Below are 11,401 nucleotides of genomic sequence, written 5' to 3'. Positions count from 1 at the left end.
GTGCGCATATGGTAGAGCACTACTGCTACGAAAGGATGAACGAGATTTACTCGATTCTGAACCCATTTTTACAGAAAATAACTTTCAATCTGATATTCAGATCCCATTTCTGAGATGGGTCTGATCGTAATTGTAGAAGAATGGATAAATTGGGCGCATATGATAGAAAGATACAAATACAAAACGATCGGTAGCAGTCTGCGACAGCACCACTCAATAGCGAGTCAGCAAGCAGAGGAAAGAGAAGCAGAAGCAAGGATGGAGGGTGCGGTGAGGTACGGGATCGTGGGAGTGGGAATGATGGGGAGGGAGCACATCATGAATCTGGCCCACCTCCGAAGCCATGGCGTCTCCGTCACCTGCGCGGCCGATTCCCACCCGCCTTCCCAACAGCAGGCACTCGATCTCGCCGCCACCTTCGACTGGCCGATCCAGGTGCGCTCCCTTCCACCTCTCTTCACTTCCTCCTCCGGCGACCGTCTATCGTGCGCCGCGAGTGTTGGAGACTTTTTTCCCTTAAGGTAGGCAACATACGGCGCATGTTAGAAAGAGAGAGTTATTCTGTGCAGGAATCGGTAAGTCAATGGGAGTGATGAGGTGGGAAAAAGCACGGTCCAGATTGGGTCGTCGTGGGGCCGGGTGGCCTCTCTGGTAACTCAAAAGGCTAGTCTATCGAGCTTTCCAGTGATTGGGTTTACCCGGGTTTCACCAATCCGCCGTCGTAACTCGTAACTCGGAGGCCTTTTTCTCGGGAATCCGATGCGAGTTTCTCCCGACTTCTGACGCTAGAAATATGGCTCATGCCTACGTACACATAGCGTGGCATGATTACGGACACGTATGAGTGAGTGTGTTGAAGCTCGGTAATTTTTAAATCCCACCAAACTATGATAAAACAAATATAAAAAATACAAGATGGCATATTTTCAAACATAAAAATATTATTATTTTTAAAAAAATTATAATCTTATTGTCTATTTTAATTAGTAAATTTTATTATTACTAAATTATAAATTATTACTAAATACAAGAGACCATATTTTCGGTCACTCTGAAATTCGATATGTATCAATTTTTCAAGTTTCTAATTAAGAACAAATTTCCCCGAATCAACCCTTCCAATGGGGAAATATGACAATAATAAGGTTGCAAGTAGGGGTGACATCGAACCGACCCAAACTTGAATCGGTATATGTTCGAACTTAGCTTGATCTGAATACTTCAAACTTGAATTTAGCCTAGAACTTGGAATTAGAATCGAGCTCGAGTCCAAAAATTTTAATCGAGTTTGAGGTTCGAGCCCTAACTTATATTTAAAATTAAAAAAAATAATAAAATAAATAAATAAAAATAAATATTATGATGAATTTAGTGCCACCTGTAGTCGAAGGGATGAACATCGGGTTTGGAATTTAATTCACACGTGTCCAACCTAGTTGCATAGGATAGGTGAGAGAGATCAGCGAGGCTCAAAACTCGACCCTTCTACGACGGGCGAGTCCCTTGTCTGTCAAGTTCAGCCATCCTCATGAGTCTGGGTCTGACTCGCTTGATCTAACTCGAAAAACCATGGTCTCGAGGTATGGTTTTGGTAGATGAACCGGTTCACCCGGCCTCCTGATTGGGTCGACGGCGGCTTGAGTCTAATACGTTTGATTCTGGTAGGCATTTTAATCGGATCATGCTATTTTCTCATAACAGAAGCTGTAAGCTTCCCAGCTTCAGATTTCTCCACTATGGAATTTCCAAACATTTGATGCTCATTCTCTTGACAATTTGGAAAATTTACAGGTTTTTTCAAGGCACGATGAGCTTCTGGATAGCGGGCTCTGTGACGTGGTGGTCGTCTCAACTCCAAATATGACTCACTTTCAAATCCTTATGGACATTGTAAACCACCCTAAGCCCCATCACATACTCGTTGAAAAGCCTCTGTGCACCACTGTGAAGGACTGCAAAACTGTATGTTACCTCATTCTTCTTTCATTTCAGTATGACAACAACACCATAACATGACTCTCTTTTCATCGTCTTTTCTCCATTCTGGTGCTGAATTTTCTCAATGGGTTTCCTGGGGCCATCTTTAGATCATTGAAGCAGTGAGGAAGAGGCCTGAGATACTGGTGCAGGTGGGGCTTGAGTACAGATACATGCCTCCTGTGGCCAAGTTGATTGAGGTAGTGAAGAGTGGCATACTTGGCCAGGTCAAGATGGTGGCAATCCGTGAGCATCGGTTCCCTTTCTTAGTTAAGGTACAGTGATGGTGCTGGGGTAATTACTCAGGAAGTCATTAGGGAATTCTGGTAATGATTGATGGGTGGTTAGCTTACTAAGTGTTTTTACAGGTGAACAACTGGAATAGGTTCAATGCTAACTCGGGTGGGACACTGGTTGAGAAATGCTGCCACTTTTTTGACCTGATGAGGTTGTTTGCAGCAGCAGACCCAGTGCGTGTGATGGCTTCTGGAGCTATTGATGTTAATCACAAGGATGAAGTGTATGATGGAAAGGTTGATGCCCTCAGTACTTTGAATTACATTCCAGAGCTTTGGTTTGATTCCAAATGCTAGTTGCACCTCCTCTCCATGCAATGAATTCTATGTTTGCGTTTGCCATGAAAACTCAAGATTTATCACCTGGTGAAAAATTACACCTGGCCCTGTTCAAGCTTTACGGATTGCTACTGGTTTTCAATTTAAGGTTGATACTATATTCAGTATTGCTAGGATAGCTGGGTGGGATACACTAGGGTTAATTCTCAAACTGTTTCAGAAAGCAGGGTTGAGTTTTGGATGGGTTGAAGCCCTTAACAATTCTCACTTCTTTTCTTGGTCAAGGGAATCGAAATTTCTTCTGTCAATTTGCATCATCACTTAATCTGGCGACTCGGCTTGCATTTATTGGAAGAAACTCCTCTTAGGAATTATCTAGTTCAGTTTTTTTATATGACTGACTTCTAAAATTTGTGATTCTCTTCTTTGCTAACTTCCAACTCTGGAAACAGGTGCCAGATATCATTGACAATGCGTATGTCATTGTGGAATTTGATAATGGCTCTCGCGGCATGCTTGATCTCTGCATGTTTGCTGAAGGCAGTAAAAATGAGCAGGAAATTTCAGTTGTAGGTGATATTGGAAAGGTAAACCATGATACAGCTTTCTGAGGTATTTGCTTTGGTTCCTAGTTTATCCAGATTTGAGTCCATACCGTGTCAATTGTTTTTGACGTACTAACATCTTTATGTCTCTCTTCTTTTGTTTTCATTTATTGTTACTATCTTGGTTTTTTGTTGACACATGTAAGGGTCATTCATTACCCGTTCTATTACCTGAATCATGTTCCGCTACTTGTTCGAGATGGAAGGGATAAGGGATGTTATGTTAAAGTTTATCTACGTGGTTACACATGGATAAATGAGAAGCAGTAAATAAATAGATAGAATGTCAACACAGCGCTTTACAAAGTTATAAAAGAATCACACAGAACTAGTAAAAAATTTCTAAGCAAAAACTTATAAAAGGTTGAAACACTTAAATCCTCTTTTAACCTAACATTTCTTGAATTATGCCATATACTGCATGGGAATGAATTCATACTACTTATACATACTGAGGTCAAGGTTAAATTCACAATGGCACCTCCTTTCATATCCAGGTTATTAGGTAATTGGCCGTGGCATCGATTTTACTGATACCCATTCCATTTGGTAATCGATATGCTGAATTGCTTTAGACAAGTTTTGACATAGGAAAGGATTTTTATCCTGTTTCAATTTACAAATAGAATGGTAGAATGATAAAAGTGATAGTTGGGTTAGTTGTGAACCTGTTATAATGTCAGAAAATTCTTTGCAGGGTGAAGCATTTGTTCCAGAGAGTATTGTGCATGTAGGCACTCGAGCTGGTGGGAGAGGTGGGATTCAGATCATAAAAGCTGATGATAAACGAATCAAGTGAGTTTTATTGGTCTCTCTCTCTCTCTCTCTCTCTCTCTGTTGTAGACCACAATTGGCATTGACAAGTTCTCCCATAATTGAACTACTAACATTTATGAGTCTCTTAAATTGGTTGCAGTTAGCTATCTTTTCTCACTTCTGTGATCCTGGTTTGATGAAAGTTCTTCACTTTATCAAACAAAAAAATATAATGCATGCTTCATCTTCAGGTATGAGGGACTACACCATGGATCAAGCTACTTGGAGCACCTCAACTTCTTGGCTGCCATAAGAGCCAAGGGTGACCAAGCTCCGGCTGTTGGCTTGCAGGATGGGCTCTTCTCTGTAGCTATAGGAGTAGCAGCACAGCTTTCAATCGAGAAGGGTCGTTTTGTTACCATCGAAGAAGTCATAAATGAAAAGATATAGTTATAGTTGTTTATTACTTGTTCCATTGCTATCAGTAGCTGAAGCATATTTTGGATTATTCCAGGCCATGTCAAAAGATTAAAACAAGGATTATAGATTCTCAGATTCCTCTCCTCTTCAACTTGTCCACTTTGAAAGTAAATTACCTTATGAAAGTGAATTACAATGTAATATATTTTACCTAGCAAAGGTATTTGTGTGTGTTAGTGTACACAATCGAAAGAGTGGGGAGAGAAGGGAGAAGAGAAACAAGCACATGGCGAGTTCAAAGCGAGCTAGCTTGAGAATGAAAGTGAATTCAATGGCCGTTGAAAGGAATTTTACTTCCGGTCTTTTTTCTTAAGGAGCGAAAGTAGATAATTTTACTTAGTGCATACTAATACATTTCAAGTCACTTTCATTAGTGAAAGCATCGTTCGGAGAGAAAATAAGTTAGCACATGGCGAGTGCAAAGCGAGCGAGTGTGAGAGTGAAAGTGAATTGAGCGAGTGTGAGAGTGAAAGTGAATTATCGCCAAGCGAGCGTGGGAGTGAAAGTGAATTCAGTGGCCATGGAAAGGAATTTTACTTACATTCGTTTTTCATAAGAAAGAGCAAAAGTAGCTTAGGTAATTTTAAGCGAGTGTGAGAGTGAAAGTGAATTATCGCCAAGCGAGCGTGGGAGTGAAAGTGAATTCAGTGGCCATGGAAAGGAATTTTACTTACATTCGTTTTTCATAAGAAAGAGCAAAAGTAGCTTAGGTAATTTTACTTGGTGCACACTAATGCATTTCAAGTCACATTCATTAGAGAAAGCACTTTCACTCTCAATTTTTCTTGCTAACAGGACTGAGTGCAATTCTATCATTTTAAAATAAAATTGCACTTTCTCTCTTCTCTCTCTCCTGTTTTTTATAAATGAAATCATTGGCCCAATCTGTGTAGTTTTATTAGTACACAAATTGATAAAAATATTACGTGAGAAATCTCTTCACTCTTCCTTCTCACTCCTCTGCGCTCTGCGTGCTATCGTTCAACACTCTTCATAGTCGCGAAACTCTCGACGACAAAACCTTCTCCCTGCGCGACTGCGTCGAGTTTCTGTCCGAAATTTGAAAAGACTGCGCCTTTTTTGCTCCAATATGAAATTTAGGGTTACTCCACCTTGGCCCGTCTTCGCCCGCCATTCCTCGCGCGCCAATCGGGTCTCACCTTACTTCCTGTGCTCTAATTCCTTCTCCAGAAACCTCATCTCGAGTCGAGCTTCTTGCAATGGCGGGGGTAGTAGCGGCGAAGGTTCGATTTTACTGTAAATAAGCTTTGACCTTTTCTGTAGCAATAATCTGTAATTTTCCGTCATCGTACTCTCTACTTAAATTATACTGTCTCTTCAGCACTTTGTTTTAGAGGAATTCACAAATTTTAAGCATCAGAACTGACGTTATCTTACTTTTTTTATTTAATCTATGAGACGCGTGTGAATTCAGTTTGTGGTTTGTCATTGTTTGAAATGGTTTTTAAAATTTTAATAGGCATTCACGTTTTCTGCCTATGAGTATTTTGGGCTAAGAGTTTAAATTACGTCTCCCGGAGGATTATATACTTATTTATCAGATAACTTCTGCGGCGAATTCATTAGCATCATTCTTATTAATGAAGGCAAATGAATTAATTTTCCCCAGGTGGTATTGTGTTGCAGGTAATTCTTTCTTTGTGCCTGGTGCTACCGTGGCTACTATTCTCATGCTTGGAATTCTTCATGCCCGCCGCCTCTATGACGACAAGAAGGTGCATTTCATTTCTACTCCAAGTTGATACTTGAGCTAATAGGCACTAAGAAGTTATCATCCCCCTTTTGGTTAGACTTGTTTCATAATCTTCTGGATGCTAGGGGACTGGTTATCTTTCTGAAGATGAAGACAGATAACCTTTTGTGGTACATGGATATAGCCCATTGGATTTTTCAAATTCCGAAATGCTGTTTTAGATATCTATTATTTCTTTTTATTGAAAAATTCTTGTTCACTGAGTTGATGGATATTATTCTAGTAAAAATGTCTCAATTAATTATGAAATCTTATTCTCTACACCTGGATTGGATTTCCTTGAGACATTTCTTTGAGTATAGTTAGGGAGTGGTTCTTAATGTATTAACTCACTGAATTACAGATTGAAGAGGCAAAGGAGAAGGGGCTTGAATTGGAATTCTCACCTGATGCAAAAGTACACCTCATATTGTACTTCTTGTAATTTTTTACACGATAAAACGTTTTTAAAAGAAGCCATAATGTACGGATAATATAATCTAGTATCTGACATTGTTGTAGGCTGCATTCTTGAAGATGTTGCCTCTGCGTGCCATCTCGCGTTGTTGGGGTTTCATGACAAGTTTGGTCAGTTTTTACCATTCACCCTTAAGGAATTTGCATTTATTTCTCTGTGCGCTAAAACACATTTGATTTATTTAATTGAGCTCAATAGGCTTTATCATCCCCACTGGTACTTGTTCTAATCCAGTTTGACTTTTATGCTTGGGGCGTTCTTGGAGGTTCTTGTGTTCCTTGTTTCCACTTATGTTCCTACATATGGTGATTAAGTTCCTTTTTAAAGTTTTGCAAAAAAAATCCTTTTAACGTTTTGTAAAAAAGCTCCTTTTTAAAGTTTTGTAAAACAATTCCTTTTGAACATTAATTGCTTATTGTAATTATCATCCCCTATCGTTTGGTGATTGCTGGCTGTCGTTTTGTAAATAACTGATGCTAGACGATTTATCGTCCAGATGTTTCTGTAGTCTGTAGTGCTTGTCCAGAAGTAGTATACTGTTCTCAACTTTCCTGCTTGAAAATTTGTATCTTAGGAAATCCCAGTCTCGATGCGGCCTTACATCTACAAAAGCTGGGCACGGGCCTTTCATACGAGTAAATTTGTCTTGACTATAACTTTACTTCTTGTTAATAATATATCTTTCATAGTGATTTTCTATCTGTTCAGTTCTCCATTGTTTAAGCTAGTTTTTTTTTTTTTTTTTTTGTTGACATACAAGAAATTTTCCTTCTAAAAAATAATACATTTTTTATTTTCTTTGCTGCAGACTTAGAAGAAACTGCATTGCCTTTGGAAAAATATGCATCGTTACAGGAGTTTTTTGCTTATACTCTGAAAGAAGGATCTAGAACTATTGATTCAGACCCTTTTTGTCTGGTAACTGGTAACAAACCACTTCTAATTTTGATCTATCAGCTTTTTTTTTTCTTTTCTTTTTGTGTGTGTGCAAGTGTCCTTTGCAGATATATCCCATATTTTGTTGAAAATGCAATCAGGTCAGTCCAGTGGATGGTACAATTATGAGGGTTGGGGAGCTAAAAGGATCAGGGGCAAGGATTGAGCAAGTTAAAGGGTTTTCATATTCTGTGATTTCTCTTCTTGGTGAAAATTCGTTCCTGCCTATGGTAATTGATGAAGATATGGCGCATGAAGAACGTATCAAACGAAAAATGGATTCAAATAACTCACATAAAAGGTCATGGTGGAGGGTTTCATTAGCATCACCCAAATTGCAAAATCCCATTCAGTCATGGTGCTCTTTCTGTTGCCATTTGATATATAATTTTTCACTTCCTTGCCTATTTGTTTTCCCTGGAAAATGTTTATAGTTTGTCACATATTTTAATTCATTTGTTCTCTTGTTTGGGAACGTAGACGGAACATATTCGAAAACTTAATTCTTACTTGCAAGGATGTAGATATGAATTTTATAACCTGTGGCAACAATGTTAATCATTTGATTATTTTGTTCGCAGCACTCCAATGAGGGGCCTCTTTTACTGTGTAATATACTTAAAGCTTGGTGATTACCATCGTGTCCACTCTCCAGTTGATTGGCATGTTTTTCTTCGCCGCCATTTCTCAGGTGCACAGCTTTGTTGGGGTTGGTGTATATATTTTTTTTAATTTGTCCAGGTTTCGGATACTGTAAGAGAAAAGTTACTCTCTCTCTCTCTCTCTCTCTCTCTGTGTTCTAAACAAGAGATTCATAGATAGAGCAAACACCTAATAATTCTTCTCAAATATTCTAAGTGTTGCATTTTATTTTTATCTCAGGACGCCTTTTCCCAATGAATGAACGTGCTACACGTACTATTAAAAACCTATATATTGAGAATGAAAGGGTATTTATTACTTCTCAAATGATTTTCTTCTTTTGCCAATCTTTATATTGTTTTCTATTGCTTCTTCTTTTCCAATCGATATCTCAAGATATTCACTAATTCATAGTTTATATCGCTAGGTTGTTCTTGAAGGTCAATGGGAGGGAGGTTTTATGGCAGTTGCTGCAATTGGTGCAACAAATGTTGGATCTATTAAGGTTTTGTAGTAGACATTATGTATATGCATTTTTTTACATCAATTATGTATATGCATTTAATAGTTGTAATGTTACTAACCAATAGAAAGTATACTTTGATTTGCTTTTGTCGTGCTGTCATAAAGTCTTGCAATTTGCTTATGTTAGTAGCCACTTGAGACACATTGAGGCATATATGATAACTTTAATATCTCCACCTTACTGGGCAAGGTTTTATGGTTCTTGCCACATTATTTTCTACAATGCTCTAGAATCAAATGCATCTTAGGTTATTGCTGCCATTACACTGTTAAGTATGATTTCTTTTTTTGCTTTTTTTCTTAAAAATACTGGAGATGGTTTATAATGTAATGTCTCCCTTTGTTGCAACTTAAAACTTCTTGCAAGGACTGTACTCTAGTGGAAACTGTTGATAGTTTTGGTCCTTTCATTTTCAATTACTAATTTTTAAATAAACTGATGATAATCAATTTAATTAATTTCTGTTGTCCAAATTGTTGTTACTGAAATCTAAGTTCATAGCTTTTTATTGGCAGCTTTCTATTGAACCAGACTTAAAAACAAACATACCAAGGAGGAGTTTTCTACAACCAGTGCCCCCTCCAGATGAGCATGTCTATGAACCCGAAGGCATTGGTGTGTCACTCAAGAAGGGTGATGAGGTAGGGAAGCTTTTATATTTAGTGAAGTATAGAGCCTCTCTTTAAACAATTTATGAATGGATGTTACTTCGATATGAGAAAGCTGAGACTTTTGTGTTGTATGTCAGTATTACATCTTTCTTTAGTTGCATGTGTGAAAACTGAAAACAAAAGCTTTAAGACCCAGAGTGTCACAGGCCAGCTGTACTGGATATGGAGACCTTGTCTGATCTTAGAAACCTGAAACATGGGATTTTTTAAAGCTTGGAAATGCTGGCAGGATAAAATCAGTTAATTCAGCCTGCTTTGTTGGGTTTCAATTTAGTCAACATAAATAAGATCTTTTCAATATCTCTATTAAAATTTAAACTGGTTAACCTGTTCCTTCCGGTTTTACCTCGAGGTGGCCACCCCACCAGCAGACACTTTTTTAGTGTTGGTGAGCTGCTACTCTGACATGCTGAAAGTGGGCAGGCCTAACATTTAAACTGGGAGCAGTGGTGCACATTTTATGTCATTTTAGCTTTTTTCATTTCCTCATGAAAGTGAACCATCTCTTACAGGTGGCTTCATTCAACTTGGGTTCCACTGTGGTGCTTGTTTTCCAAGCTCCCATTTCAAGATCACAAGGCAAAAATGGTGAAGCTTCAGATTTCCAGTTTTGCATTAAAAATGGGGACAGAGTCCGGATGGGAGAAGCCATTGGTAGATGGCATGCTTCATAACAAAAGCGCTTGGTATATTGATGGGCAAAGGGACAACTTTGTTGTACTCAGAAAGGTTCCCCATTGCCTACTAATCCTAGAAAAGATTACATTTGAGCCTTGTGCAGAATCTAAGGAATTATAAGGTATTGCCTGAATCATAATATTCTCCCAAAGTGCTCATTTCCTGTGATTATTTATTTTTGTTTTGTTATATATCATTCAAGAAAAAAAGCACAATTTATGAGATTAGCCATTACTGGTTGCATTTTTCTGAATTATTTCTTGAACAGCAAAATTGCAGACGGATATTGTTTCCTATAACACCACATTCAACTACTTGAGTCAGATATTTTAGTTATCAGAAACCAATTAGTAATGTCATTGCTGTTGACCAGCAGAGCATGAAAATATGCTAACAGACATTAAGACAGTTCAATGCCAGTACCATTGTCTGAAAGCAGCAGAGCTGTGAACCAGTAAACATTGCAGCTCTTATATGAACTGGTTGCCGTTATTTTTATTACCATGTTCAGGTCGATTACAGGAACCTTCGTCAAGCTCAACATGTCTCAAGCTCTGCTGTGGTTTTTCTTATATTACCCCACTAATCCTTGCTAATCTTCGCTAAGATAAAGCTGGGGTTACTGTGGGAGTCATTAACTCATCTGTAACCTGTGGTCTCCATCTTTTCACTGTTGGATGCAAGCAGCACTTAAAGGCTCTGAATTGTTCAACCGAACACCAATGATTCAGCTGTTTTGGGCAAAAGTACATGATTCAGTAAGAGCTCTGAATGCAATGGCTGTTATGGTGAAGAGAGGTTGACAGGATGAGCAATACCCAGGAAATCTGTTTTCAGATCAGACTCGCTAATGATCTGTTATGGTCTTCATAAAAATATTAACTAAATGATGTCCAATGTTTCCATTTTCAATCAATAGATGATAAAACAACTACCACTTCCTTCATATAGAAACCTCTGGAATGTTAAAAAAAAAGAGAAACAAATAAAAGAAGTTCAAAAGATGCAATATGCTGATGCATCTATTAAGCTCAAACTGAAACTAGAACTAGCATTAGAAGTATTGAAGACAGAACTGTATGGCTTACAGCACTGGCAAAACTGATTTGTCAGCCATTCCATTTTCTGACATCTGGAGAGGACTCCTCACTCTAACATCTCGTTGCTACTGTTGCTAATAATCCCTCTTAGTTTGTATTTTTTGTTTCCTTAACAATATTTTACCATCCCAAAGTTTTTTAAAATTTGTTTAAAAAAAGAACTGGAGAGATGAAAGTCCCACGAATGATTTGGAACCCTAGAAAAGAAAAGAAAATAAGAATTT

The 11,401-nt window shown here is 38.2% G+C and overlaps 2 protein-coding genes across 4 annotated transcripts; both read left to right on the top strand.

The window, feature by feature from the left end:
- LOC137934738 (uncharacterized) lies at positions 1 to 4,512 on the top strand. Its single transcript, XM_068779254.1, has 7 exons — positions 1 to 435; positions 1,792 to 1,962; positions 2,088 to 2,252; positions 2,346 to 2,510; positions 3,005 to 3,139; positions 3,855 to 3,952; positions 4,165 to 4,512. The coding sequence occupies exons 1-7, from the start codon at positions 115 to 117 to the stop codon at positions 4,361 to 4,363; spliced, it is 1,254 nt and encodes a 417-aa protein (XP_068635355.1). The 5' UTR covers positions 1 to 114; the 3' UTR covers positions 4,364 to 4,512.
- An 804-nt stretch (positions 4,513 to 5,316) lies between these two features.
- LOC137934177 (phosphatidylserine decarboxylase proenzyme 1, mitochondrial) lies at positions 5,317 to 10,380 on the top strand. Of its 3 annotated transcripts, none has more exons than XM_068778431.1 (12): positions 5,317 to 5,637; positions 6,041 to 6,129; positions 6,511 to 6,564; positions 6,669 to 6,734; positions 7,199 to 7,259; positions 7,433 to 7,542; positions 7,662 to 7,918; positions 8,142 to 8,251; positions 8,443 to 8,510; positions 8,630 to 8,707; positions 9,244 to 9,369; positions 9,912 to 10,380. In XM_068778431.1, exons 1-12 carry the CDS (start codon positions 5,484 to 5,486, stop codon positions 10,071 to 10,073), a joined length of 1,335 nt encoding a protein of 444 aa, XP_068634532.1. In that variant the 5' UTR covers positions 5,317 to 5,483; the 3' UTR covers positions 10,074 to 10,380. The 3 variants fall into 3 exon arrangements, with proteins under 3 accessions (XP_068634532.1, XP_068634534.1, XP_068634533.1); XM_068778432.1 differs by having other exon boundaries at positions 5,526 to 5,650; XM_068778433.1 differs by lacking the exons at positions 6,511 to 6,564; positions 6,669 to 6,734.
- The last annotated feature ends 1,021 nt before the right edge of the window (positions 10,381 to 11,401 follow it).

Source organism: Aristolochia californica, unplaced genomic scaffold, assembly GCF_029961685.1.
Source record: "Aristolochia californica isolate CCGP_79_NKW_82.1479 unplaced genomic scaffold, dmAriCali1.0.hap1 SCAF_6, whole genome shotgun sequence".
NCBI classification, from domain to species: Eukaryota; Viridiplantae; Streptophyta; class Magnoliopsida; order Piperales; family Aristolochiaceae; genus Aristolochia; species Aristolochia californica.
The sequence above is the reverse complement of the archived record's forward strand: the minus strand, read 5'-3'. Positions and strand labels throughout refer to the sequence as shown.